A 25,907-nucleotide genomic window follows, 5' to 3' on the forward strand; every position below is an offset into this window, starting at 1 on the left:
TGAATCGATTATTTGATAGAACAAAACTAATTTTTGAGTCTTTTTGTAGAGTAAGCGGTTTTTGTATTTTGTACATCAAGAGTGAGCGAAGTATTTGCAAGCAAAAAGAAAAACTAAAGAGGAGATAAAAAAACAACGTTCGTAATAGTGTTTTGGCTCGCACAGGACCTGTTTTTATTGTGATAAAACAATATAATTGAATCGCGTCGCGATATAGCGCGCGTATTTTGAACCCGAGTTGTGTATTTTTGTTAAAATTAGAGAGAAAAGAACGAATATAGATATACACGCGAAGCTGATGGCGCCTTATGAATGAATTGTGAAAAGTGGAATTACTAATACATACTGAATAGAAATCTAAAAATATGATCTTCCGATCTGTACGGCACACACGCAGACACACACTAATAGAAGAGAGGTGATGGAAAGTATTTATAGAAAATAAGAAAATGGAATGTTTATAGACATTATAAATACAACATTCACATATTAAATAAATAATTAAGCATGTTACTAATACATCTAATGCCATAAAAAAATGGAAGAAAATAAATGAGAGAAGATTATAAAATGAAAAGAAATTAAAATATGCAGTAGAACGATTCTGAGCGAGTGAAAATGACAAATGGGAGTGCATGAAAGTTTTGGGAGAGTGTGTGAGTTAAATTTTAAATGCGGGTAAAATAAATGCTATATGTGCGTCTATTCGTGCGGCATTTATTAGATGTCCCGATAATGCTTAAGCGGAAAAGTATATAGTATGAAATTTGAATATACGGAGACAAAAATAATATCAATAAATCTTTGTAAAAAAAATGGTTATTCTGTTTCTCTATCCTTCGCCAGAAAATTCAATTTTGCATCCATTGTATAAATAAATATTCAAATATAAAAAATCATTGGTAGCAATATTTCTATTCAAATATTGATTATTTATTATTTAGATTTGTTATTGACTATATATCAGCTCTTTTCATGTTCACCGTAATTCAACATGTAATTGAATAAATAAATAAGCCACGAGTTGAGAGAAATCAAATTTATGCAAGCAAAGAGGGAGCGACCAAGAGCAAGACGGACAAGGACATGACCGTTTTCGAGTTGGTTAACAATTTAATTAGCAGCAAACAAATCCTCGCACTTGTGTACGCGAGTACTGCGCTGCGTGCTGACGGAAGTGCTGTCATCTTTAACAGTCCGAGCTGCGTTATTAATCGGCACATACCAAGCAAATTTGTTTGACAGTTTTTCCATTACAATAAATGTGGCAAGTTCTGTAAACTCAAAATTCATACACTATTTAAAGTTAAAGATATTACCTCTCCATTATAGATATATTCGAAAAAAAATATTACTCTTGAAAAGTGGAAAAAATATGTTTCTTCGATTTTATTTATTAAAATATTATATGCTGATATATAATTCCAATGTAATTGTGCAATAATTGTCTACATCATCAGAAAGTTTAATGCGAAGTTTATTATACAACATTGATGTTTCAGTGCGCATTTGCTCACGGTAATAAACTTGTGCATATTATTTAAAATTACTATTACAAATTGTATATTCAACACCATTTTTAAATAACTATTAGTATCAATTTGGTATCTTGTCGAAATAGTTTTTAATTATATTTGAAAGTACTGAATCTATCTAAAAATGGCACGGATGCTACAAATTATACTTTGAGATACTTTACATATCCTTATTAAATAGTAAGTTTATTCTACAGAAAATTAAATGTCCAGTCATTATATTATATCTATTGATATTTTCTTTAATTAATTAAAAATGATAATAATGACATCAATGTTATAAATAATTTATTTATATAAATTTTAGGTAACTTTCATCCTTGCAGGGTATCTAACCTGATTATTGTGTGTGTGCATCTAAATTTATCATTTGATTAGAACATTATATATAATTATTTCTTGCCGACTAATTTTTACTTTTCTTTAAAAATTTTAACTTTTTAGGGCTTGATGATAAATATACCCTACATTTTCTTAGTAAATTATTTTCTGTATCTGTAAGCAACTTCGATAAATGTATCCTCTTAAAAACTTAAATTATATGTTTCTAGTTCGAACTTGATACTATTAGAGGAGAGATCCGACAAAAATGACAGTTCTCTAAATTTTATGTAAATAAATTATTTATAACATTGTGCTATTATATACAACAGTGCTATTCAAATCAATGTTCTTGTTTTAGCAGGGTATATCTCATCAATAACTGTTGCGGGAGTATTGATTGTAGATATTTCAGAAAGTATTATATTTAAAAAAAAAGTATAACAATAAAAGTTGTTTAAAAAAAAAATACACAACTTTTGTTTAAAACTTTAAAAGAAAAATAAATATTTTCAAAAGACATGTTTTTGCAATAACATTATTTATAGCAAATAGCAAGAGTGAGAAATTTGTAATTTTAACAATTTTTTATTTCCCACAACGTCTCTCGTAGAATCGATTACAAAAGACCACAACCTTCTATTTCGTCAGGATGGGGTCGAACATTTGCGTTACTCAACCATCGCTCCTGCAGTTGTATATGTTTTGGATTGGGTTGGATACACACACACACACACACATACACAAATTGATACAGATCTGTATACAGAAAAACAAAATATATATATGTCAAATCATTATATATAAAGTAATTACAGAAACTGTGATTATAAAAATATTTATAGTGTGAGTTAAACATCAAGTTAATTATATATTATAAAAGTATTTATGTATTCATAAAGTCGAGACAAAATCTTATAAATTTTTATAAATTTCAAAGCCGCATCTCAATTAATTGTATTGCCCAAGTACTAATTCAAAAAAGGGAGCTTACGTTTATTTACTTTCAATTTAATTGTAATTATTCGATTTTTTTTCTATTTGAATTTTGTTACACCCACGTATCAGAAGGTTTGTTTTATTATATATCTCCTTGCGCGTTATCTACAAAATCAAAGGCCGCGGCTATACTCTAAGAGAATGTCGACACGGGATTCCTCTTCCTGACCCCGGGGCCGTCCCCGTCCGAGAATTGCACACGCCCTCTCTATAACTTCAGTGGTAAGTTTTATAATGAATGTGAGATACGCATCTTAATTTATGAATTCAAAATTATAGAGATCGAGTTCGTCTACAAAAACTCGGACGGTGACGGCCCCGGGGTCGGGAAGGAAGAGGGATTCCGTGTGGACACTCCCTAAGTCGGTAGAGAGCAGAGATTAGGAGGGTCGGAAGACGAATGTCTACTTTTTACTGGTGATGTCTTGAGCGTGTGCCGCTGTGCGCGCCACCCAGGACGGTGAGAGTGTGTGTACATGTGGGTGAAACCCATTGTAATTGCCATTAGGCTCCCTCCAGATAAGATCCGAGGGTCAGAAAACCGCGCGGTATTTTGCCACAGTCCAATTCTGTACTAACAATAGTTAAAAGCAATCTGGCAGTAGCGTTGTGATATGTCTGGGTCGGAACATGTAAACACAGTTGATTAGAAAAAAGAATTATATACAAAGTAATTATTCATAATTATGCCAATATTTCTGCCAATTAATTGAAAATTTTTATTTTTTAATGTTACCGAGGTGGGATTTAATTTACCAGTCTTCCGAAACTAAAAAATTCAAAATTTTTATCGCGCAAGCGCAGTTTTACTTCAATTTCGATTACGAGTTAAAAATGAATCGAGCTACGATCAATCGGTGGCTCAAATAATCGACTCGATAATCGATTATTTACGAAAATAATTGAGCGATTATTATATATCGATTAAAATCCCCCGTCAGTACACGTGACTATAATAATAAATACGATTCATTGAATCCTACGAATGTAAAGTCACAATGAGCAACACAAGTACGAATATTAGGAGACATTTGATACGATTATCTTATATAGGTACCAATTACAGAGGTTCGCAAAAACATGCTACTTTTAATATACACGATGTCGATTCTATACAAGGAGCTACAGAAGCCTCAATGTATCATTTGAAAAAACTCTGTCTCACCAAACCAAGTTTGGTCTTAGCTGGGAGAACTGATGCTGGAGTTCATGCTTTGTGTACAACAGGTCATGTAGATTTAGATCTAAAACCTTCTGTTAATTATGTAGATAGGAATATTGCTGTACAAATGATGAATAGACATTTAATAAAAAGTGGTCATGAAATTAGAATTTATTCTTTTCATGAAGTCAGTCCAGAGTTTCACGCAAGATTTTCAGCAAAGTTAAGAACATATATGTATAGATTTATGATTTCAAAAAATCCAGGTGATCACAAAATTCCATTAGCTGAATTTGGCAGGACTTTACATTTGCACTTACCTGAATTTGATATAGATAAAATGTTTAGTGGTATAGAGTTGTTTCGAGGGACAAAAGACTTTAAAACATTTAGTTCATACTCTATTCGATCCAAAAATCACAAAGAAGATGAACACAAGAGGTGTTTTGTAAGAACGTTAGATGTTACTATGGAGACAGCATCTGCTCTTATGCCATTTGATCCACTATCAATGAATTTCAACTATTACCACATTATTTTCAAATCAACATCATTTTTATACAATCAAATTAGACGTATAGTTGGAGCTCTGATTTCTCTTGCAGCTAGTCGTGTCACAGAAAAAGATATAATAACTATGCTACAAGTTCCTTCTCATCATAATTGGAATACTCGAATTACACCAGCATTCCCTCATGGACTTTATCTTATGAATGTGGACTACGATGAGAACTTAATTAAACCGTTAAATTGAAAGTATAGTAAGAGATTTTGCAAATAGACTATTGTCATAAACATGTATAAAGCTATATTACTGTATGAATTTAAAAATAAATTAAGCTTACTACAAATCACTTTAAATTATAATCATTTTTAAAGAATTATTCACCATAAAAACCTGATTGTTGTTTCTTTTAAATCATTAATTAAAAAAAAAATAATAATTTCTATACTTGCAATAAAAATAATTTAAAATCAGTTTAAAGTATTTTTTATTTGGAATAAGGTATTTTTATGGAAATTTGAAAACATTCTTTTATAATTATTTTTCATAGATCATTGTAAACAAGCGATATTTCAAACTATTGAACAATTTTTATAATTATTGTTGTTTTACAAAGTTATCTGATTCCATTAAAGTTCATAAATTAATTTGCTGTTCGATGATTGAGTCAATAGCAATTTTGAAATACACCAACCACCAACGACTGTTTCGATCATATCAGGCATCTAATACTACGTGTCAACTTCTTGCTTGCTCTCGGAAATGAGATTTAGAAATATATCTTAAAGTCCGAACTTTATTAACGTAGCATAAGACAAAACGTTACAGAAAAGAAAAAAAACTGCACTTTACCAACAATTAGTGGATGCAACGGAACGCGAAATATTGTAATCGATTTTAGTTAAGACTCATAAAACTAGTCGATTTTAGTTATTTACACAAAAAAGGAAAAGTTTTGAATAAGATTTACATAATCTACTTCAAAATTCATAATTTAGGGTAATTTTTATATTAGTGTTATCAATGTTATCGTCAGGTTCACGCGGTGCTTTTTCTGTAAGATTTTTTAAACACACTCTTTCATCCGGACATTAATTCGCGATCCGCGAAGTTCAAAATCCAAATTCTTTTCAACGATTAAAAATCGATAGTACCTAAATGAGATTAGGTTAAGGGATTATTTTGGTAAGTAATTATGCCCACGCAACTTTGCCAGAAAAAACCATTTGATCCCATCCATGCTGAAATCAATCTTTATGAAAATACTTTAAATTTTGAACTTCGCGGGTTGCTAATTAATATATAACAGACAGGTATTATATATATCATTTTTATAATTGAAAGTTGTGCTTCGCTTACGCTTGAGCTGACGCAATTCTATATATTTGTTGATTTTATGAACAGAATATTTTCTTTCTCAGTCATTTAATACACATACACCGTGCATTGGCTGCAGACCGCCAAGTTGGATTTTCCACGGATTTCGCTCATGTGATGATCTGATTGCGGTTATATCAGCCTTAGTATAGGTATGGACTAACGCATTGACACGTTGAGATTGTAAATAGTACTAATGACGACTTCAAAAGATCTAAATGTGGCAAGAAAAACGCTTGTCGCTTCACTCGGTGAAAATACCAAATTTTATTTCGAAAAAATGAAGCTGTGGTTTCAAATGAAAACAACGAAAGAAGAATTTGATAAGGCAGCCAGAAGTGTAATGACTGAGGATCAAGTACACTTGCATAATGACTTTCTTTTGTGTTTGTTCAATAAAGTAAGAGGCCTCGGTGCTGCAGCTCCACTGAGAATGAGCAAACTCAATAGTACTCAGAGTAATTCACAAAACTCAAAGGATAAAAGGCTGCGATTAAAAAGAAAATACAAGTCAGACAAAACTAACTTTGAACCAGCAGATGTGTATGCAGAAGTTTTAAGTCGAGCTTCTTCTCTGGGAGGTGATGAACCCACTGGTGCTAATCGTTCTAGTGCACAAGAATTAGTGCTACCAGATAGAACTTTTGTGTTGGCTAGATTGATGTTAGCTGCTTGGGAGAATAACATGGATGGTGCCGAAGATAACACTGCACACATTATCATAGCTGCAACTCAAATTTTTTTGAAAAATATTCTTACAGCTATGCTTACCCGTAGAAAAGGTTTCAGTGTTCGTGATGAGTCTTTTATTTACAACATTGGGGAAGCTGTACCAAGTTCATGGAAGAGGAATACATCATTTATAATTAAAGAAGCTAGATATACATATCCAACAGTCATTGCAGAACCTGCTGGCCAAATGCCATGTCCTAGACGATGTATAGAAGATGCTGAACAAGCAACAGCTTTTGCTTTGGCTTGTTCTACGCAAACTTTAGTTCCAGTTTCTTCTGCTGTTAGCATAGCTGATTTACAACAAACTTTACGTATATACAAAAATCTTGTGAATAATCATACAATATATGCTACAAATCAGGAACGACTGTTTACCTATAATACACATCCTTCAAGAGAAGAAATAGAGGCGCAAAAAATGTTAATGTAATTAAGGGGGCTCTTGTAAATTGAATGCGTTAGTTTAATGTAAAGATTAAAACCATCAAAGTATTGTATTTTTATTTAATAAAAAATGTTATCTTTTATAAAAAAATTAACTATTTTATTTTTATATAGTTCATGTTTTTCTATAGTTTAAAAGTTTAAGAAACTCTTCAGATGATTCCTTGTAATTAATAGAAAACCATTTCATTAAATAATTAGATTCATAAAAGTATACATTATCATTCTTTATGGTGATAAAATATCCATTTATTTTTAGAATTTTAGTTATTTCATATAGATGTAACTAATAAAGTCTATTATGTTGTGTCAAATATATTTTATTATTTTACATAAGATATATATGAGGTACTTTTTTATTTACAACAGTTCAAGATATTAATTTGGACAACAGTCTATTTTATCATTAATCAACAATATTTAGCTATGAACATACATAAGTGAAAATATTAAGAAAATGTATTCAGTACATGTTCATGATTACAAAAGGATGAACATGCCAAAACTACACTGATCTAATTTTAACATTTAAAATACAAAACTTATAATAATTACATAACAAGTCACTTTTACTTTTTTTTTAATTCAAGGTGACCAAACTAAAAATTATAAAAAATAATTTTTAGAAAATTTTGATTTGATAAAATATTAAAACAATATTTTATAATTAAAAATAGTCCTTTGATAGGAATTAAACTTTTACTCCAGTTAATTAATTTTGTTTTAATAATATATATATTTTGTAAATAAATTTAATTATCCATACTATCGTTAACGTAAAATTAGTAGAATGGACTTTGATGGTGTTCTAGCATGAAATACTTTGAGAAATAATAGTAATAAAATTGCAAGTTGCTTAATTATTTTTAGTTAATTATGAACAAAATTAAATGGAAAATTATGAATGGATAAAGAATAAAAGCAAAATTGAAAGTTGCATTAACAAATTTAATCAATGTATAGATGTCTAATTTAGAATTAAGAATATAATTCTGTATATAAAAAATACTGGAAGCAAAATTGAAAGTTGCATTAACAAATTTAATCAATGTATAGATGTCTAATTTAGAATTAAGAATATAATTCTGTATATAAAAAATACTGGTATTTCACACAAACATAAACTCTTGTATCTGTTTGGAAAAATTAATGTTTAAAGAAGTCTCATGAAATTTTCATTATACTCAATAGTTATAATAAATTATACGTGAAAAAATTAGATTATTCTAAAATATGATTTGAGAAATAATCAGACTTATGCTTGATGAGGATGGGCTTCTTCATTATCAGTTCTTCTGCTACTTTTGCTTTTTTTTGATCTGTATTCTTCCCATTTTCTGTGATTGAGAACTTGAAAGTCATCTAACTGTGCAATGAGTTCTAAATATTTTGCCAATTTGAGTAATTCTGTGTCTTTATGTCTATTTAAATGAGCTTGACGAAAAGCTCTTATTCTAAGTCCTGATTGAGGATTCATAATAAAATTCCTCCTTATATCGTCAAACATAATTGTGTTTTTAGCAGAAAACTGTTTGTACTTTCCCCATATAACTCCTAAGGGTTTGACATCAACAACACCATATTTTCGAGTATGTACAGAAATCATGGCTAATGAATCTAAATGAAAAGCTATCTTGTAATCTGGATGAGTTGAAACTCCTAAAAGTTTCATTTTCTCATTAATCCACTTCATGCTTGTAGCAGACCAAATTACTATGTCATAGTTTTTATAAGCACTTGTCAAAAATTCATGTAAAAAAGGTCGCATTAATTCAAGTCCTGTCTCTGCTACAGATCTATGATCAAAAAGTGTATAATCAATGTCAAGTACCAATAACTTTTTGCCTTCTCGCAATGGATTCAATTCTATGATTTCATAAGTTTCAATTCTTTTCTGAATTTTGGCTAAATAAATTTCAGCTTTCTCAATTTCTACTTCTTCTTCTTCAATATCTAAATCATTGATAACATCAGGCATATTTTCTGGTGCTTGACTTGCTTCTGCAATATCTTCTTCTCGAGAACCCATCATCATGAGTTTGAATCCAGGTTTCAATCCTAATTTACTTATTATATCACAGTCTTGTGCAGCTTTTCCTAAAATCATAAATTTCTAAAAATGAAATCAAAAATTTTATTAGAAAATTATTTTCTCTGTCTAAAAATTTTGCATTCAATTTAGAATACTGAATAAATTTAGATTGTATTAATTGAAACAAAATTGAAAAATTTTACAATCAAAATAAGTAAGTAAACATTTCGAGGAGTTGTAAAGCTTATGATGCAAAATCGACAAAAAAAATAACGTTCATATAACAATAAAACAAGAAAAACGTTCATTTAAACAATGTAAATAGTTAAGCTAATATGATAAATTATTTATATAATAATGATAAAAATATATGTATATAATGTAATTATTTGAGAATATCTCGGAATAAATAAATTTGCAAATACTAGATGCAAAATATAACCTTTAAATTTGAGATTAAGTAATTTTTGCCTTTCTGGTCTAACACCGGTCAAATTTTCAATCTTTTCTTTCAAGGAAAGAACTGTATCATTTTCCTCGATATCTGTGATAGGATATTCTTCGCCGCTCCATTTCACAGTGATTTTTATTTCATTCGTCATTATCTTGTCAACGAGAACAACACTATTGAATGATATGATCACTCTAAAGACGCTTCGTTGTTAATGTTGGTAAAGTAGATTACTTCCGTGACTTTTATATTTATTACTCGCAGGCCACTGCCAGGTGGTGCTGCCTCTACTTCTGCACGAAACAACCATATTATTACATATATCTAAATTTGAAAACCTGCTGTTACATGTTGCTTTATTTACTCTTTTTTTAATCTGTTTTAATTAAACTTCTACTCTTAAATTATCCGAATATATTATGTGATAATAATTTAAATGTCTTCATATTTTTTCCAAAAATAATTTTTCTTGCTATTATTTTTTTTAATAATTTTGTATCAATTAATTATAAAATTATTTTAACGAAGTCTATATAGAATCGCAAAATTTTGATATCTGCTAAAACTTCCGAATTTTTTTGCTCTTTTTATTTAAGTATATAATGATGGACGATGCTTATGAATATTAGTAAGAAAGTTTTTAGGTGATTTAATCTAATGTTCATTAACAATTGATATTGTCTTCTTTTGCGTATTACTTCATCTGAAATCTATTTGTAATAATTCGTGAAAGTAATATATACAGTAGTAATCAAGAGCTTCAATATGTCTTGTACGACCAAAATGAATGTTTTCCGATTCAAGTATCCCTGATCAAATGTCATAATAAAAGTCGTTTACTTGAAGGTGCATTGTAAATAACGACATTGTTTTATCTTTTGTACCTAATTTTTTTTAATTGACAACAGTTGCGTCATATTGAATGGTGGTTCAGTAAGTTGGAAATTAAGTTTTAAAGTGGACGGGAGGTGCGTGTTTACATGCTAATGACTATAGGAAACCAAGACTAATGCGTAAAAGTACTTGGTGTACCACTACAGTGTGTCACGTGAACGTAGTTTAGGTCGACTGTAGTCTACTTAATAGGTAAGTCAGAAAAAAGATTAAAATTAACGTTATTTATATATCGTCTATAAAGTCAGATTTTGATGATGATTATTGATTGATGTCATTTGCGTTGAAATCAGCGTTATTTTTGATCACAAAAGATTAAATTAAAGAGTTTTGATTTCTACATTTCGTATCAATTTTTTTAAATTATAGTAAGTACAGTTTAGCTCAAGACACGGGCAAAAGGAATAAGTCTTAATTTTAGAGTTTTTTCTTATTATTGCCTATAGATGGAAGGCCTATTATAAGATGGTTTTAACATTATTTCATACACTGTAAGCTACCATAGAGGATTTCTCCAAATTTTAGGAAAATCGTTAATCCGATAACCTGATACTCACCATGTAAGTTTGGACAATATCAAGTTAAACTAACGATATATATATAGTTATATGAATGAATACGACGAGATACACTATACAGACTAATATGACAGTTACAATAGACGTTTCTTGTAACTAGTAAAAAGGTATGTAATTTTAGAGAACGATAAAGAGAAATTGATGGAAAACCAAAAAAATAAAAAAAAAAACAAAGTATAGAAAGAAGAAAAAGCGAAATTGAAAATTGGAGAGTGGGATTTTAAAAGCAAAGATAGCTTAGCCCTTACCTTATTACAAAATCCCCATCCTTCGCTGCTTCTTTCATTCTTTTAATTGAAATAGGGAATCTTTCCTGATTGTCGCACGACAATTTATAGAATAATTTAATGTCTATACGGATTTAAAGAATAGCTTTAGAAATTTGGGGTGTATAATTGAGTAAGACAATTAAAGCTGGTCGTTGGAATTTTCAAATTCCATTGATTATTGTTCGTATTTTATTTTCCCGTAAAATATTTAGCCAATTTGCACGGTGAGATATGGAATCGACTTTTACCTAAATGCCAGCCAAGTTGAATAACTTTTACTCAATTTTTTGAAAACTTGAATCGCTCTAGATATGTAATTCATTCCAAGTTTCTCTTCGTAATAGTAGTCAATTTAAATCGGTAGAATTGTGTTTTATGTTTTCATATTGTAGTGAGCATTGTTCTTTCCTTCCCTCAATGATCGACATATGTACAAAAACAATAATTCATTTTTTCGTTATACATACTACATAAAGACAATATATATGACCGAAAATTTTCAAATAACTTGTTGAAATAAGATTAGTTGTTATTAAAAGGACAAATTATTACTAAAATCATTAGCACGGACACAGCACACGCCGGTAAACTTGGGTGAAATTTCCATTAGAGAATTCACAAGTAAAAGTTCGATCAGGTTTGCTAGAGTCATATGAGCGAGCCACTTAGCGAGGTGGTCGACAGAGAGAGAGAGAGAGAGAGAGAGAGAGAGAATGAGAGAGAGAGAGAGAGAGAGAGAATGAGAGAGAGAGAGAGAGAGAGAGAGAGAGAATGAGAGAGAGAGAGAGAGAGAATGAGAGAGAGAGAGAGAGAGAGAGAATGAGAGAGAGAGAGAGAGAGAGAGAGAGAGAGAGAGAGAGAGAGAGAATGAGAGAGAGAGAGAGAGAGAGAGAATGAGAGAGGAGAGAGAGAGAGAGAGAGAATGAGAGAGAGAGAGGAGAGAGAGAGAGAATGAGAGAGAGAGAGAGAGAGAGAGAATGAGAGAGAGAGAGAGAGAGAGAGAGAGAGAGAGAGAGAGAGAGAGAGAGAGCAAATCACTTCTGATGTAGGTGTGCGAGAGAGAGAGAGAGAGGCAGCGCGCGACGGCCTGCTGGAAATGAGGCCGCTCTCTGCGCGAACTTGTCTCATTGAACTTCGCGCAGAGAGGTGGCTCGGGTGCGAGAAAGGACGACGACTGCGAACTTTCATAATAGAGCCAGCTCTCCGTTCTCCCTATAGCAGCACGTGCCCGCTAAAAAGTTATTGTCTCAATTACCGGAACCATCGTCGCCACCGTCGCTGGACAATCCGTCCCAATTAATCATTACGCCTGATGAACTTCCTCGCGTGCAGATTGTTACGTCGATTGTCTTTCCCGATATTTTATGAAGCGCCTCGCTGATTTCACCTGACTGTACCGTACGCACGACTCCAGTCAATCGAGCAGATATTTTTCCAATGCGATCATGAAAACATCATTGAAAGATTCGAGGCCGCGTCGTTAGCTTTAAGTTGACAACTGTACAGGCTTAACTCGATGTTTGAGCCGCGATATCTGAAATGAGATTGATCAATTCTGACAAGAAAGCCTTAAGTGAAACGAAGAAAGTCGACGGCGATCTGTACCCGGCGAATCGGCGCCGGCAACAATAACTGCAGCGAATATCGCTAGTAAGCTTCAAGCATCCAACCGGATGTAATTAGAGGTTTTGCGTTCAAGCGACGCGTATAATGAGTATTTACGTGTAGGCGTGTAGAGAGCCGCGAGTGCACACATGGTTTTACTGCGATTCGCGTCCTTTATGAGCCGCAGCAGTACGGCTTCCCACGTGCGTACCGGTGTGCGGCTAGACGCCTCTACCCGGTCTCCCTTGCTTCGCTCCCCGCGTTGTTTTGCTTAACTCACACGGCAAAGCTACCACCACCTCCTCGTAGTAATGCTGGTACGTGAAAACAATTAAAAATACGAAAGTTGGTACGTTTCAAATACACATTTGCAGAGCATCCAAGTCCCAAAGATGCTCGAGCTTTTCCTACCTTTTGAGAACTCTGCACTAAAGTATGCTTACACCACTTCATGCTCAAATATTATTCAATGGATAGGAATTTTTAAATTAAATTTGGTCTTATGATTGAATTCAACAGTTTACCAAAAGTTTATACGGGCTAATTTGATCGCAATTTTGGAAGTTCGACATCATCTGAATATCGGAAGCTTCAATGCTTCGTAAAGCTCAAATCAGCTTAAGATTTCTAGGTAAGTTCAAATAAGATTGAAATGAATCGAGTCGAAATTTGACAGAAAATTATTCTTAATGCAGTTTCATTGTCAACAGCTTTATTATAAAATCATACGAATTTTTTAGAATGCTGCTTTTTATAGCTCAGTAACAAAACAACGAAAGGTATTTCTGAACTCTAAATTAAAACATTTCGAAAGTCTAATATACTTCTTGTATGATAGAATTCACGTAGAATTTGATCGTTAGAATAAACTTACAGATACCGATATTTCTTAAAGAATAATTTAATAATATACTTTGAAATAGTGAAAGAGTTATTATACGTCTATTACACGATCACATATTTTATAAATTCATTTTTCATAGTGGAATTGACTTCTTTCCAAAATTCAATTACACAATTAGGGTGAAGATAGTCATGTGAATAATTGAAATTTGAAAAATAATTTTCAGTATTTTTTACTATATTTTGATCAATGGGCCCTCTCGTTGATACAGTTCTATGCGATGAAATTGCCTAAAAGATTTTTTTATATTGGAATAATTTTTCACGAAATACCATAGAAACTTTAATGTAAAGCATTTGATTTTCATTTTACAATTTTTTGATACTTATAAAGTCCAATTACCAGCTCTCGAAGTAATAACAGTTTGAATCATCAATTTTTTGGTTAATGTGAGAAGAAGAAAACGAACTGCTACTCTTCGTCCCCTATAGTCAGAAGAAAGAAAACAAATGAAGAGGATCATCTAGTTAACGAGGGTAAGGGTATAGGGCTTAAGTTAAAGTGAAGTCTAGGATCAACTGATATCAAAACAGCAAGCCATTTCCTTACAAGATTTCCGCTTGACATGGAATGTGAAAAATAGGCTTCTTATTGTAATGAATATCTGTCATTAAAGTAGCGATTAAGTAATAAACTTCACAAGTAAGAAACTATCGACGATCATCAGCGTACACTAATACTTATCCATATACACTTAGAAATACTTCTAATTTATCATTTTTCCGGTCGACAGTTCAACAAAGTTATCATTTTTTCCCATCTTTATTTTTTATATTACTTTTCAACAAATTGTTGTATCCCGATAACCAAGTCAATTCAACAAATTGAAGTTCAAAGTTTAAATAGTCATAAAATACTTGAATTTCACAAGAAAGGAATCGATAATCCCTGTATGCATTACATACATATGTCAGAGTTATTATTATGAGATAGTCATGCTATCAACAGTTTTATACCAAAATGACTGATAAGAGACCGAGTTATCAACTGTTCAAAAAATATGGGATTTTTTTTTGTTTCTCATCTCAATTTGATTTCTCATAGAAAAATAAAGATATTAATATGAATTTTTTTTAATAGACGCGGATAGACTTAGAAAAAATCGACAATATCTCAAAAACGAATATAATTTTCCAAAAATTTTGCACCCTTCCTTTTTATTTAATACATAAGAAACTGTTGTGAAAACTGAGTACCCACTATTAATATGAACACAGCGCCTAAATCAAGCGAACCGCGTGCTAGCTGTTCAGCCGCCCGTTGCGCTCGTGCGGTACATGTCCAATGTTGTACGCGGCAAACGCCTGTAAATAACGAATAATTAATTTCATATTCTATTGTTTATAATTATTTCATTAAATAATATATAAATAAATAAATTAAACTAATTTTTTGTATAATCTAACAATTGCTCTCTGCGCTTGATCGGGCTGAAAACGGACGCATATTTATAAAGCGACCAAATTAAAAAGTTTTGTTAGAAAATAAAAATGTCCATTTTTAAAGTCCTTTAGAAGTTTCTAGGTTTCTGAAAGATTTATTATGAAAAACAAATGGTGCTAAAAACATTTTTTTAATTCATAGCATTATGAATTTGAAAAAAGTTTTTACACGGAGAATTTTCAGTTTCATTTCATTTTTTAATTTCATAAGTTATATAAAAAGTAACACTTGAGAACGTAAAAAATTTTGAAACTACAATCTTTCAAAATGTTGCTTCTCGCAGATGCAATGCTAAGAGCACAGACAGGTGGTGTATGCATACGACTCTGATTAAAGAAATACAAATATTCGCAGTTTTATAGGAATATCGACTTAGTCTAGAATTTCCCATAGGCTTAAAGAAATACTTATAGAGTGATAGAATATTAAATTATTTATTCGATAAAGGTGTTTGCCGTGTACAGCGTTGGACATGTATCGCATGAGCAGCGGACGGCCGAAGGACTGACGCGCGCTTCGCTGTATTACGGTACTGTGCTAACCCTAATAGAGGGCATTCGAATTTTACGACGATTTTTTATGTGAAAAATGACAACGATTACGATGCAAATGTTTTTGAAAAAAATATTGTTTTTTTGAAAAAATTGTGTATAATAATCGTATAAATAACTAATTTAGCTGTTTACCTATATATTTTAAAAGTGAAATTTTTCCCATATTTTTTGTACAGTTGATAACTCGGTTTTTTATCAACATTTTGGTATAAAATTATTGACAAATGTTGACCTTTATATAGGTAACAAGGATACAAACTTCGAATAATATTGGTGAATTCGATATTACGAGCTGTATGAAATAGCCAAGAATAATCCTACAATGGAAATTATGTATATAAGATTTACGATCGATTCTCATCGAGTTTCTGTGAGCGTCTTCGCTGATTCTCCGTGCGGGAAAGCGGTTAGAATACTTTGGAGTTTCAAGTCTTGTAAGTACCGGCTGAAACATTAATATTGAAAGGTAACAGGTTTGTCGGTTTGAAGTTATGTAAATTCCTTGAACGAAGTTTACGATTCCGTGCAAGTGGTATTCTCTTAAACAGGGAACATGTCGAGTGCGAAAATATTTTTAATTGATTACAATCAGTCGTTAAGTTCGGTCTGCGATAACGTTCTTGCAAGCATAAACAGTGAATGTTACATTCAACAGTGCTTGAATAATTATGTGCAGACTGTGAGTATTGAATTCAAACAAAGTTATTCGAAGGTGACAGCAGCATTTGATTGCGAGCTGATCTGCTGCTCATTATAGCTCGAACAAGGTAATGAGATCAAACTGGAAAGTTGGCGAGTAAGGAAACGGAACAGCATTTGCTTGAATGGAAGGGAGAAGGGAAAATGGTAAAGTGTCTAATTATTGTTGGAGCAAGTGCTCGATCGCAGCTGGTGGCGTCGACAAGGGATGACGTCAGATGAAACGAAACGAAGTGTCATCGGACAACAGTGTCTCGCACGAGCGCGGATCCCAATTGGCCACAAATTCGTCATTGCAACTCATCGTTGCAGTAGCAGCAGCATTATAGAGCCGAAAATATTCTAGTGTAGCTCGATGTAGAAAGGCAAGCGAGCGAGCGAGAGAGCGAGGGAGAGGGTGGTGCGCAAGCAAGCAAAGCAAGTAAGCAGCAGCAGCAGGCGGAGCCTCGTGGAGGCGCGCGTTTTACTGGCACGCGCCCTCTCTCCGTGTGTCGGTGCAGCGCTCAGGCAGGCAACGGGTCAGTCAGTCGACGACGTGCGCCAAGTTAAGCTCGCGGTCTACATTCCTTGCTGTCTATCCCATTGCGAAATCGGTTGCCGTTACATCAACTCTTAAAGCGTGCCGATCTTGATCTTACCCACGACAGATTTGTCGAGTCGGATGTGCAGTTGTCACGATCGCAGCCAACTGTATTTTAACAGTGACCTTTGCCTCGATCTCTGTGCAATAAAGTTGCTGTGTCGCCGAGTATCGCTGAGGAGTGTGCAGCTTAACGAACAAACAATCAAATCAAGCATGGCTCGTGCTACTTCGTCGTCAGTTTTCAACGCTCTTCCCTTGTTGCTCGTCGCGCTCCTTGCTTGCGTCGGTAAGTCACCAATTTAATTATTTCCTTCACCTTGTCGATCTCTCGACGATAAATTGATTAGGCGCGCAGAATGTCAATGGATAATCTTTCTCATCTATACAAATGGCTATTTTCTGCGGTTCTACCGATCACAGTGCCACGATATCATAAGTAGCTAGTCAAATATTTTTGTAAGCCTCCTATTTCAAGGGAGGAATATTAAAAAATAAACGTTGTCGTAAATTAATTTTTTTAGTGCCAGGACAATCTTTGGAACCCTAAATATTAAATTGTACTATTTATTTTTTCCAAATATTTATTTCTATACAATGCTTATGACTGCTTTATTCTATTGTTATGAAGAATAAACATGGGAACTATTGGTAAATTCAAATGAATTTGAATTTAATTGTATAAATATAGTTAATTGGATAGTGTACTACGATACTTTTGTCGCATATTGATATTTTCAATTGTTGAATGTTGTATGCAAAGTTCGGTTTGTAGCACGCCTTTGTGACTAAGCTCACGGAGAAACGTACCTTTCGCAGAGTGTATTGACTGAAATTTTTATAAACGTTATGACTTTATTTTCTGTTATTACTAAATTCATTATTCCTCATGAAAATATAGGTATATAATTTTCTTGCAAAATAGATGATAAAAATAATTTCTTTCTTTTCTATAGAAAATATCTTTATAAAAATATGAATACTTATTAATTTTTCATTCGCAATCAAAACTTTATAAATATAAAACATAATAAAATATTTTGCAGTGACAATATTCGAACTTATAAGTGTGCCATAGCAATATTAGATGTAAATTACATTTTCTATCTTTAGTGGTATATAATGTCATTAAAAATTAAAGAAAATAGCAAATGTTTCCTTCGGAAATTAAATCTATATATCTTATTGGAAGTATTTTTCACGACAATTCCCTTGAAGTTTCAGAGAAGTTTTGAACTTACTTTAAAAGAAAAAGTTTGATGTTTCATAAATAAATAGGTAATTCGGAAAACTATTTTTTAAATGTTATAAATTTTATCAGACACAGTGACGAATGTTTATTTTCAAGCATTTTTTATTTATCTATTCAAATAACAGTCAATAAAATCGGGTTTTTATACCCATAATTTTGAAAACTTTGATTACAAAATATAATTTATTTGCGTAAATATTAAATTTTGTTGCTAACATAGCATAGAAAGATGTGATATGCAAATTTACATGATCGAAGAAAGCTGTAAACTGACGCGCATTCCAATATCTATTGTGCTATAAGAAAACAGTACACATTGGAACGCTTCAGTACCTTAATTGTGTTATGAGAATGCTAAGTACGAATTTTTAAAAGTAACTAAAATAAACAATGAAGCGCGTGTATCGATAGCCCTAGTTTTATAATCGTCAGTAGTATAGTACGAATTCGGTCAGCCGCCAGTTTCACAAACACGACAATGAATCTTTCCATCTGTGTCCTATTGACGTTTAAACTTCCGATTTCTTCTTTTTATCGTACTCAAGACATATTTCATTTATGCCAGAGGAATGATTTCTGTTGGCTATTCGCCCACGTATACATATCATTACAGTCTCCTACTTTTACAATGACAGCCAAAATGTAGACGATCCATGTTAGCGTATACGCAGTACAATATTATTCAGGCATATCCATGGTGCTGTGAATTCCTTGCAATTTACATCGACTTCGTTCGCGTTGACAAAGATATACTATCTGACGGGTAACATAAAACTTCATCAAGTAAGGGTGGCCGCACATTGCGACGCAAAGTATAAACCTTCAATGCATAAAGCCGATGCACTATCCCAGTAGTTTCGAATTTCCAGACAGCATTTCAAGCTGTTTCTGACGATATTTACGAGAATTCACCCGTTTACCAATGGTTATCATTTGTGAACTTCGATTATATATATATATATATATATATATATATATATTCATTCATAGTCAGCAAAAAGGAAGAAAGTAATTTGGAAATTGATGTTCTTCGCAGCACTGAATCAAAGACACATGAATAATGAAAGCCGTCAAGACTATATAGCGGTGAATCCGCGTGAAAGACGAGCATATTAATTTGGGAAATAGCTCTTCGGCATATCCTTTTAATTAACCAGCGAAAAAAGAGCGAGAGATTTCACTTGAAAATCAAATTAACATTTGGCCAGAGCATAAAGGTTTGGCTGCTTCCAATTATTTCGGCTGATGCATAATGCAGGAGCAGCAGTCCTCGAGTCCCAGTCGAACGCGCGCGGGAAGAAGCGTGTCAGTTTCGACGCCGCCGCACGACTCTTTTATCGGTACGAGGTGCTCGCGAGACACTGCAATGGACTGTTTTATCGCGAGCTCGCTTCGGGCTTTTATTTAAGTTTTGCTAGTGGCCGTTCGAAAATGGCGCGGAAACATTTTCAACTCTCTAGCGCTCTCCTCCTCCTCCTCCTCTTTTGCTCCTCTGTAATGGCCAGTGCGATGGCCTATTGTTCGAGATTGGACGGCCCTTGTGACATTTTAATGCGAGCACTGCACCGACAATTGGCCCACTCGAAAAGTGTAATTGTTGCCTCTTTTTCTCCTCACACCTCTGAAAATGCCATTTGAATGGACTCGTTATCGAAAAAGACGACGGATAGTCAGAATTTTTTTCACTTGTGTCCGATTGAAATTTCGATGCTTAATCCTCGTTATATTGCCTGCAGCTCTTTTATACGAGCAACGTGTTATTCTTTCATATTACATGCTTATACAGACTACAATGCAACATCCTGCTCTGAATGGCGTGGTCCATACACCTTTGCCACACGACTGACCTACATACGCTGGTTTTAATAATTTAATACAAGTCGCGCCCGAGCATTGAAAATAACTGCGCGGCGCGCATCGAACAATATTTACAGTAGCGCCTACTCGCACAACATCATTATCTCTTCGAAGCGTGTATAACATTGTTATTCGGTGAACATTGCATCGCCGATAAGAGATAGGGTCAATAGCGCGCGTTTCAAGGCAAAATCCGATTGAGCCGATAGTTACGATCGCCTGACTAGACAAAGGATCGTTCGATTGCAATTAGAACGAGCGAGAGGCGATGTCTAAAGTATGAGGCGGCAATGAAAGCAAGTCTGCGTGAGTTAGCACCAGGCTGTTTTCACTCGCAATCAATGTATTATCGCAAGCCCGTCGGTCCTACTGCATTGGCCTGCTACAACGTATTACAGTTTCCTAGTGCACTCGCGGAACGGGTCAGACAATCGCCGATTCCGGCGAGAAAATGCGAGCGAGAACCTACAAAATGCAGTTTGGCGGTTACTGATTGATTACATTTATATATTGATCGATTCTAGGGCAGCCAGGGGGGGGGGGGACCGTTCGCAACGAAAAACCCAATTCTCTCACGGACCAAGTATAATTTTCTGTTTACTCGAGAATTATTTTCTTACGAACAACGCAATTGGTTTGCAAACACTCTTATTAATTAACTCTTATTAATGTCATTCCTATAAAGGTTATCAAATAATTTTGTGTACATATACATTTGAAATTTAGATATGCTTTCTTTTGCTATCTAATTATTTAGAAAATTAAGTTTTACGAATGCAGTTTTGACAAATTATTGAAATATAAATTTATATTCAATATATTTTCGTTTAAAAAATTTTTCAATCTCATCTTATTAAAAAACTGTGAATATGAATTTGTCGTTTATTCAGAACTTTTCATCGATTATATACAATATAATTGTTCATAAATCATATACAAATGGTTTGGTTCTACCAAAACAAGACCAAAAATTGAAGCATAAAATAATACAAAAATATACTTAAAGAAAGGAAAGTGTTTACTTTGAAGTATCATGTCTCGAGATTGATTTCATCCAATTGATCGTGCGTCAATCCATTCGAAAGTTACTTTCATGGGCTTCAAAATAAGTCATCTTTTGTCATATAACTGTTTCTTAATTGAAAGTTACAGCAGTTTGCGTATAGTAGTTTTAAAGAATTTCCTACCTGGTCACATTAATAAAACAATATTGTTTTTAAACAATAGCTATAAAATTTATATTAACCGATACACATATTTGGCAATAATTTTCCCATTTACTTTTTAAAATTTTCTAATATATGAACAAATATTTATAAATACCCATCACGTAGAAAAGTCATATTGATTAAGAGAACATTATAACACAAGCGTCCCCACGGACAGACTTGCTAAAAATATGACTTTTCGTCTCTTTCTGATTTTTGATAAAAATTATATCAGGTAACTTTTAATTAATCGAACGTAAAAGGTTCTTATGAAAAAACTAGATTCAAGTATAATAGGACAAAAAAAAACCAAAATTTATAGCCGCAAATAAAATATTTTCAAAAAAAGGGAAAACAAAGTTTTCACTCTAATGAAGCAATATCTATTGCAATTATTATCAACTTCTTGAAAAATATTATATAACTCCTCTTATTCCAGAAGAATTATTTTGAATCCGATTTAGGTACATCGATGAATATTTCTTGTGACCATCATTTAACGCTATCATTAATAACTTGCACATGACTATACAATGATTTCCATACTCATTGAAAGTAATTTACACGCTGTAGGCTATCTATTATGACCTACTGTAGAGTATTCATTAGTAAGTAGCCGATAATGGATGAACGAACAATATGCTGGTTTGTAAATGTATTGACTCTAATTGCATTTTAGAATGTATTCAACGAAATAACGAAGTGCGCCGAAATGACGGCAATTCTCTATTTATACAACGAATACTCAGCAATTGATAAAATTCAATCTGCATCCGTGCAAAGAAACGGTTATTCAAAGAGGCATTTCATAACTTCTCGCAAAATGTTTAAAAGTAAATAATATTCATACGCAACAGTTTGCGTACAACTTTGCCAGTATCACATTAGAAAATCGTTACGTTCGAACATTTACCAATAATCGCAAAATTGAAAAAAAGACATTTTAGCAGATCGCTTAACAAAGAAAGCTTCCACACATCCATCAGAACAAATATAGAAATCACAGTCGTGGCAGTTATTCAGCAGAAGCAGTTGTCAGGCAAAATGTCAGTGTGCATCTGCATGATTCAAGGGGAAACCGCGCCATGTACGGCTGGAGCAGAGGATCGATTGGTCTATAAGTAGTTGTCATTTACGAACGCATAAACGTAACAGTGCGCGCAAGCAGGAGGGCTTATGCGGATTGCAATTCCCTAAGACGCCGGAGAGGCCATATGGATTACGAGATTCCTTGATAACTCGCGATGCGCAGCGCAGCATTTGTGTTTGCTATTATTGCTGTATATATATATATATATATATATATATACACATAGGGATTTTCTCCTGGATTAAGATCGCACGCGCATAAGCGTATAATACGTGTGCCAAGCGTCAAACGGAGCTTAAAATCCAAGCTATTTCACCGAGAGGAAAACGATTTCGCTTTAATTGCAGTCCTCTTGGCAGCTCTCGCGCGCCCGCTACTCCCCCCTCCCCCTCTCTCGGGCTCGCTCTACGCATTATTATTAGCCCAGCTGCTACGACTGTTGATGCTAATATGGCGCGTCGCATTCATGCGATTTGACGCGCCTCCAGCTTTACGCCACTACGAATGTATGCATATTCAGCATTCTCCGGCAATGCGCACGTAATCTTATCATTCACAAGGTCTGCCTGTATTGCCAAGTCGATTACAAGCATTTGCATCGCGCGTAAGCTTCCTCAATTTCGATTCGCTGCAATGCCATACTTAATTGTTTTCGCTTCAATTTGGAGTCGTAACCATAACGGCACGCAGCACGACTTGCGAAGGTATTCTCGTGCTCGGTGCGCAAAGAAGCAATCGTCGTTTACGTATGACTCCACGTACTTACCAAGACACCGTACGTGTCAATTGACAAGTCAGCTAATTGTCGCCACTTTATTTTGCGATTTATCCAATAAACAACATTCCCGCGGGTCGTTAAGTCTGACACGCGCGACACCATTGTTAATCGGCCTTCTCCCCAATTGCAGTTGCAATCGCGAAAGCTGTTTGTCGAGGAACGATTCGGCAACGCGAAAATCATAATCCGGAAGAGTATCGAAGTGAGTTGCCCTGCAGCTCATTTGGAGTTGGAAACTCGTTCCGGCAGCGCACGCATATGTTGTGGATGAAATGTTGCATGGCGAGCAAAATTAGCTAGGCTTCGGCGAGATAAATTTCAATGAGCAGTAGCGTCGACGAGCGAAGGGCCGCGCGAGACAGCTGGCGAGCTCATACAAATATTAATTAACAAACTCAGCGCCGAGAACGGCCTGGAGCGAATGATCGAGTAAGCGGGCGAATGAAATGTGTAGATGTGAGGGCCCGATTTGATTACTCACTCGTCGTCTCGTCGCGCAAGGCGGTGGTCGTTCGTCGGCCCCAATTAGCAGGTTCGTGCGTTCGCAGTTGGCCTTAATTAGAGCGTGAACCATTAGATTTCTAACGAGAGGCAGTGAAAAAAATGTTCGTTTGCGCGTTTACGCTGTGCGAGGGAGAGAGAAGGTGGGGGAGGCCCGAGGATTGTTACGCTAATGCGGAGTATCGATCTCTTTTTCACCACTGCCGCCGCCGACGCCAGCCGCAAAGCCGATAATATGCATTTTCGCGCTGCCGGCGCGCCGGCTATCCTTTCGAAAGTTGCGATTATTGCCCGGCGAATGTAAAGGCGAGAGTTGGCGCTTCGTCAATTCGCGATTAGCTTATCGATCTCTTGCCAGCCCGCCCTTGCACGCCACTGCTGCGACGAGCACTCGCTCGCTCGCCTCCTTGCTCTCTCTCCCAGCTGCTTTTTCGCTGTCGTCGTTATTTCGACAGCAAGAGAAAAAGAGAGATTCAATTTGGCCGTGATTCCTCGACGGGACTCTTGGTAATTCTGCCGACGGTAGCAGTGGCTCACGGAATATTAACTCTTGTAGTTAATGCACGCCGAGATTTCTTTATTAACGAAACGACTCACGGATTGAGTTAGCAGATATAGAAATCGACATTTACCGTCATTTTTCCGGTTTCATAATTTTTTCACATCGCTCGTGGTAAAACGACGGCTCATTTGCGCGGCTAAAAGATTAGAAATGAATTGGAAAAGCTGAATTGCGTTGGCCAAAGTCGATTGCGTTCGATCGCGTAACGAGATTTCGCCGTGCTCCCACGTATAGCATAGTGCGGTCCACCGAAAATGTGAAAAGAGCGAGCGAAATCAGTTGGATAGCGAACGATATCCGACGATAGGTTGGCTGGGTGATTAAGCTGAAACCGAGCGGAAAATTCTTGAGGGAGGGTCAGGGACGTCAAAGGTGACTACTGCAGCAAAACTCGTAAAGCCCACCGCGGTCCGAAATCGGAGCTTGCGGCAATTAGCTGTGCGGGTCTCGAGCTCAACCGAATGATAAATGACCACAGGATCGCTGTCCACGCAGCGCTATATCGCTTCGTAGTCGAAGCGTTCCCGATCGTCATGAAAGTCATCAAATTATAATTTATGACCTTCTCTCTCTCTCTCTCTCTCTCTCTCTCTCTCTTTCTCTCTCTTATGACTACTAATGTTCTTGCTGTCTGACTCTTCGATGTTACGGGAATATCACTGCGGACAAAATAGATCTGTTGCGGCGAGACGTTAGACTAATATTTTTTCGACAGAAAAGAAAAAGTAGTTAGCTAGCGTAAAAAAAGACTAATGTACACAGTTCCACCCGAAGAATTATCGGACTCCCTCGCTCGCCAAAAAAATTATTCGTCGAATCCACAGTAAAAAGCTCACTACAAACGAAAGCTATGTATTTAGCTTAAAAGTCCTAAATTTTTGTCTCAGTTCTTTATTCTTAAAGTCGCATCTTGATAATTTATTTGAAATTCGACTTGAAAATTTTTGTTCTCATTAGATGTATAAAGGTCTTTCTGTGAAATAAGCGATTATGGTAAACAGTGCTTTTCTGTACCTAATAAGAATATACTATTAACGAATATTTGTCGAGTAAGACAACCGTTATGCTCATTTTAGACTCGTCGACATCTCAAACTTTGACGCATCTCTGAGCTGCCTGAAATAAAGTCAAGTTTACGCTGATATATTTGATGTATTCAGGCTCGCATGTAGTTGGAAGCTTGTATACGCAATTAATTAAGAGTAAATGACGAAGCATCGCGCTGCGTGTGTGTCCGCGGCGGAAAGGGGGGGGGGGGGTAAATAAATATGAGTAATTGACGAATAACCAGGTTTAATGAGCAGAATTTACGCTACTACTAGGCCTGACGGACAACCGTGAATAAATATCCGAGCGCGACGAGAGCACGAGCACTATTTGCATACGTACGAGCATTATCTGCGGCGCAGCCCGTGTGTAGCTTGGCAGTAATCTCTGCTTTTTGTTGGAAGCGACATTCGAAGATGGATACCGTAGGGGAAACGTATTTTGCGCCCGGTGTGGCGTCGGTCGAGAAGCGAGCCAATTGGCACAACAACAATTGGTCGTGCAAATTATTGAAATTCGCATGGA

General features: G+C 34.7%; 4 protein-coding genes across 4 annotated transcripts in view; 3 read left to right on the forward strand and 1 right to left on the reverse strand.

The window, feature by feature from the left end:
• The first annotated feature begins 3,417 nt into the window (after positions 1 to 3,417).
• LOC131667946 (tRNA pseudouridine synthase A) lies at positions 3,418 to 4,852 on the forward strand. Its single transcript, XM_058941724.1, has one exon. The coding sequence runs from the start codon at positions 3,854 to 3,856 to the stop codon at positions 4,769 to 4,771; it is 918 nt and encodes a 305-aa protein (XP_058797707.1). The 5' UTR covers positions 3,418 to 3,853; the 3' UTR covers positions 4,772 to 4,852.
• A 763-nt stretch (positions 4,853 to 5,615) lies between these two features.
• On the forward strand, positions 5,616 to 7,142 carry LOC131667945 (transcriptional adapter 1-like). The gene is made up of 2 exons (XM_058941723.1): positions 5,616 to 5,835; positions 5,944 to 7,142. Exon 2 carries the CDS (start codon positions 6,096 to 6,098, stop codon positions 7,062 to 7,064), a length of 969 nt encoding a protein of 322 aa, XP_058797706.1. The 5' UTR covers positions 5,616 to 5,835; positions 5,944 to 6,095; the 3' UTR covers positions 7,065 to 7,142.
• Positions 7,143 to 8,098: 956 nt separating this feature from the next.
• Positions 8,099 to 9,741, reverse strand: LOC131667944 (ubiquitin-like domain-containing CTD phosphatase 1). Its single transcript, XM_058941722.1, has 2 exons — positions 9,553 to 9,741; positions 8,099 to 9,175 (listed from the first exon to the last, which is right to left on the reverse strand). The coding sequence occupies exons 1-2, from the start codon at positions 9,710 to 9,712 to the stop codon at positions 8,334 to 8,336; spliced, it is 1,002 nt and encodes a 333-aa protein (XP_058797705.1). The 5' UTR covers positions 9,713 to 9,741; the 3' UTR covers positions 8,099 to 8,333.
• Positions 9,742 to 17,041: 7,300 nt separating this feature from the next.
• LOC131667934 (lymphocyte antigen 6C2) overlaps positions 17,042 to 25,907 on the forward strand; it is an 82,330-nt gene continuing 73,464 nt past the window's right edge. The window contains exon 1 of the mRNA XM_058941710.1: positions 17,042 to 17,376. Within this exon, the coding sequence (XP_058797693.1) occupies positions 17,169 to 17,376 (208 nt within the window). The 5' untranslated portion in view covers positions 17,042 to 17,168. The remainder of the gene's footprint in view (positions 17,377 to 25,907) is intronic.

This window comes from Phymastichus coffea, unplaced genomic scaffold (genome assembly GCF_024137745.1).
Source record: "Phymastichus coffea isolate CEN01 unplaced genomic scaffold, Cenicafe_Pcof_1.1 PCOF00072, whole genome shotgun sequence".
NCBI classification, from domain to species: Eukaryota; Metazoa; Arthropoda; class Insecta; order Hymenoptera; family Eulophidae; genus Phymastichus; species Phymastichus coffea.

Bases quoted from the DNA above. Each gene is read 5' to 3' on its own strand.
- LOC131667946 (XM_058941724.1), top strand. From the start codon at position 3,854: ATGAGCAACACAAGTACGAATATTAGGAGACATTTGATACGATTATCT.
- LOC131667945 (XM_058941723.1), top strand. From the start codon at position 6,096: ATGACGACTTCAAAAGATCTAAATGTGGCAAGAAAAACGCTTGTCGCT.
- LOC131667944 (XM_058941722.1), bottom strand. From the start codon at position 9,712: ATGACGAATGAAATAAAAATCACTGTGAAATGGAGCGGCGAAGAATAT. The intron at 9,176-9,552 runs GTTATATTTTGC...TTATGATTTTAG, and splicing joins ACTTAATCTCAAATTTAAAG to GAAAAGCTGCACAAGACTGT.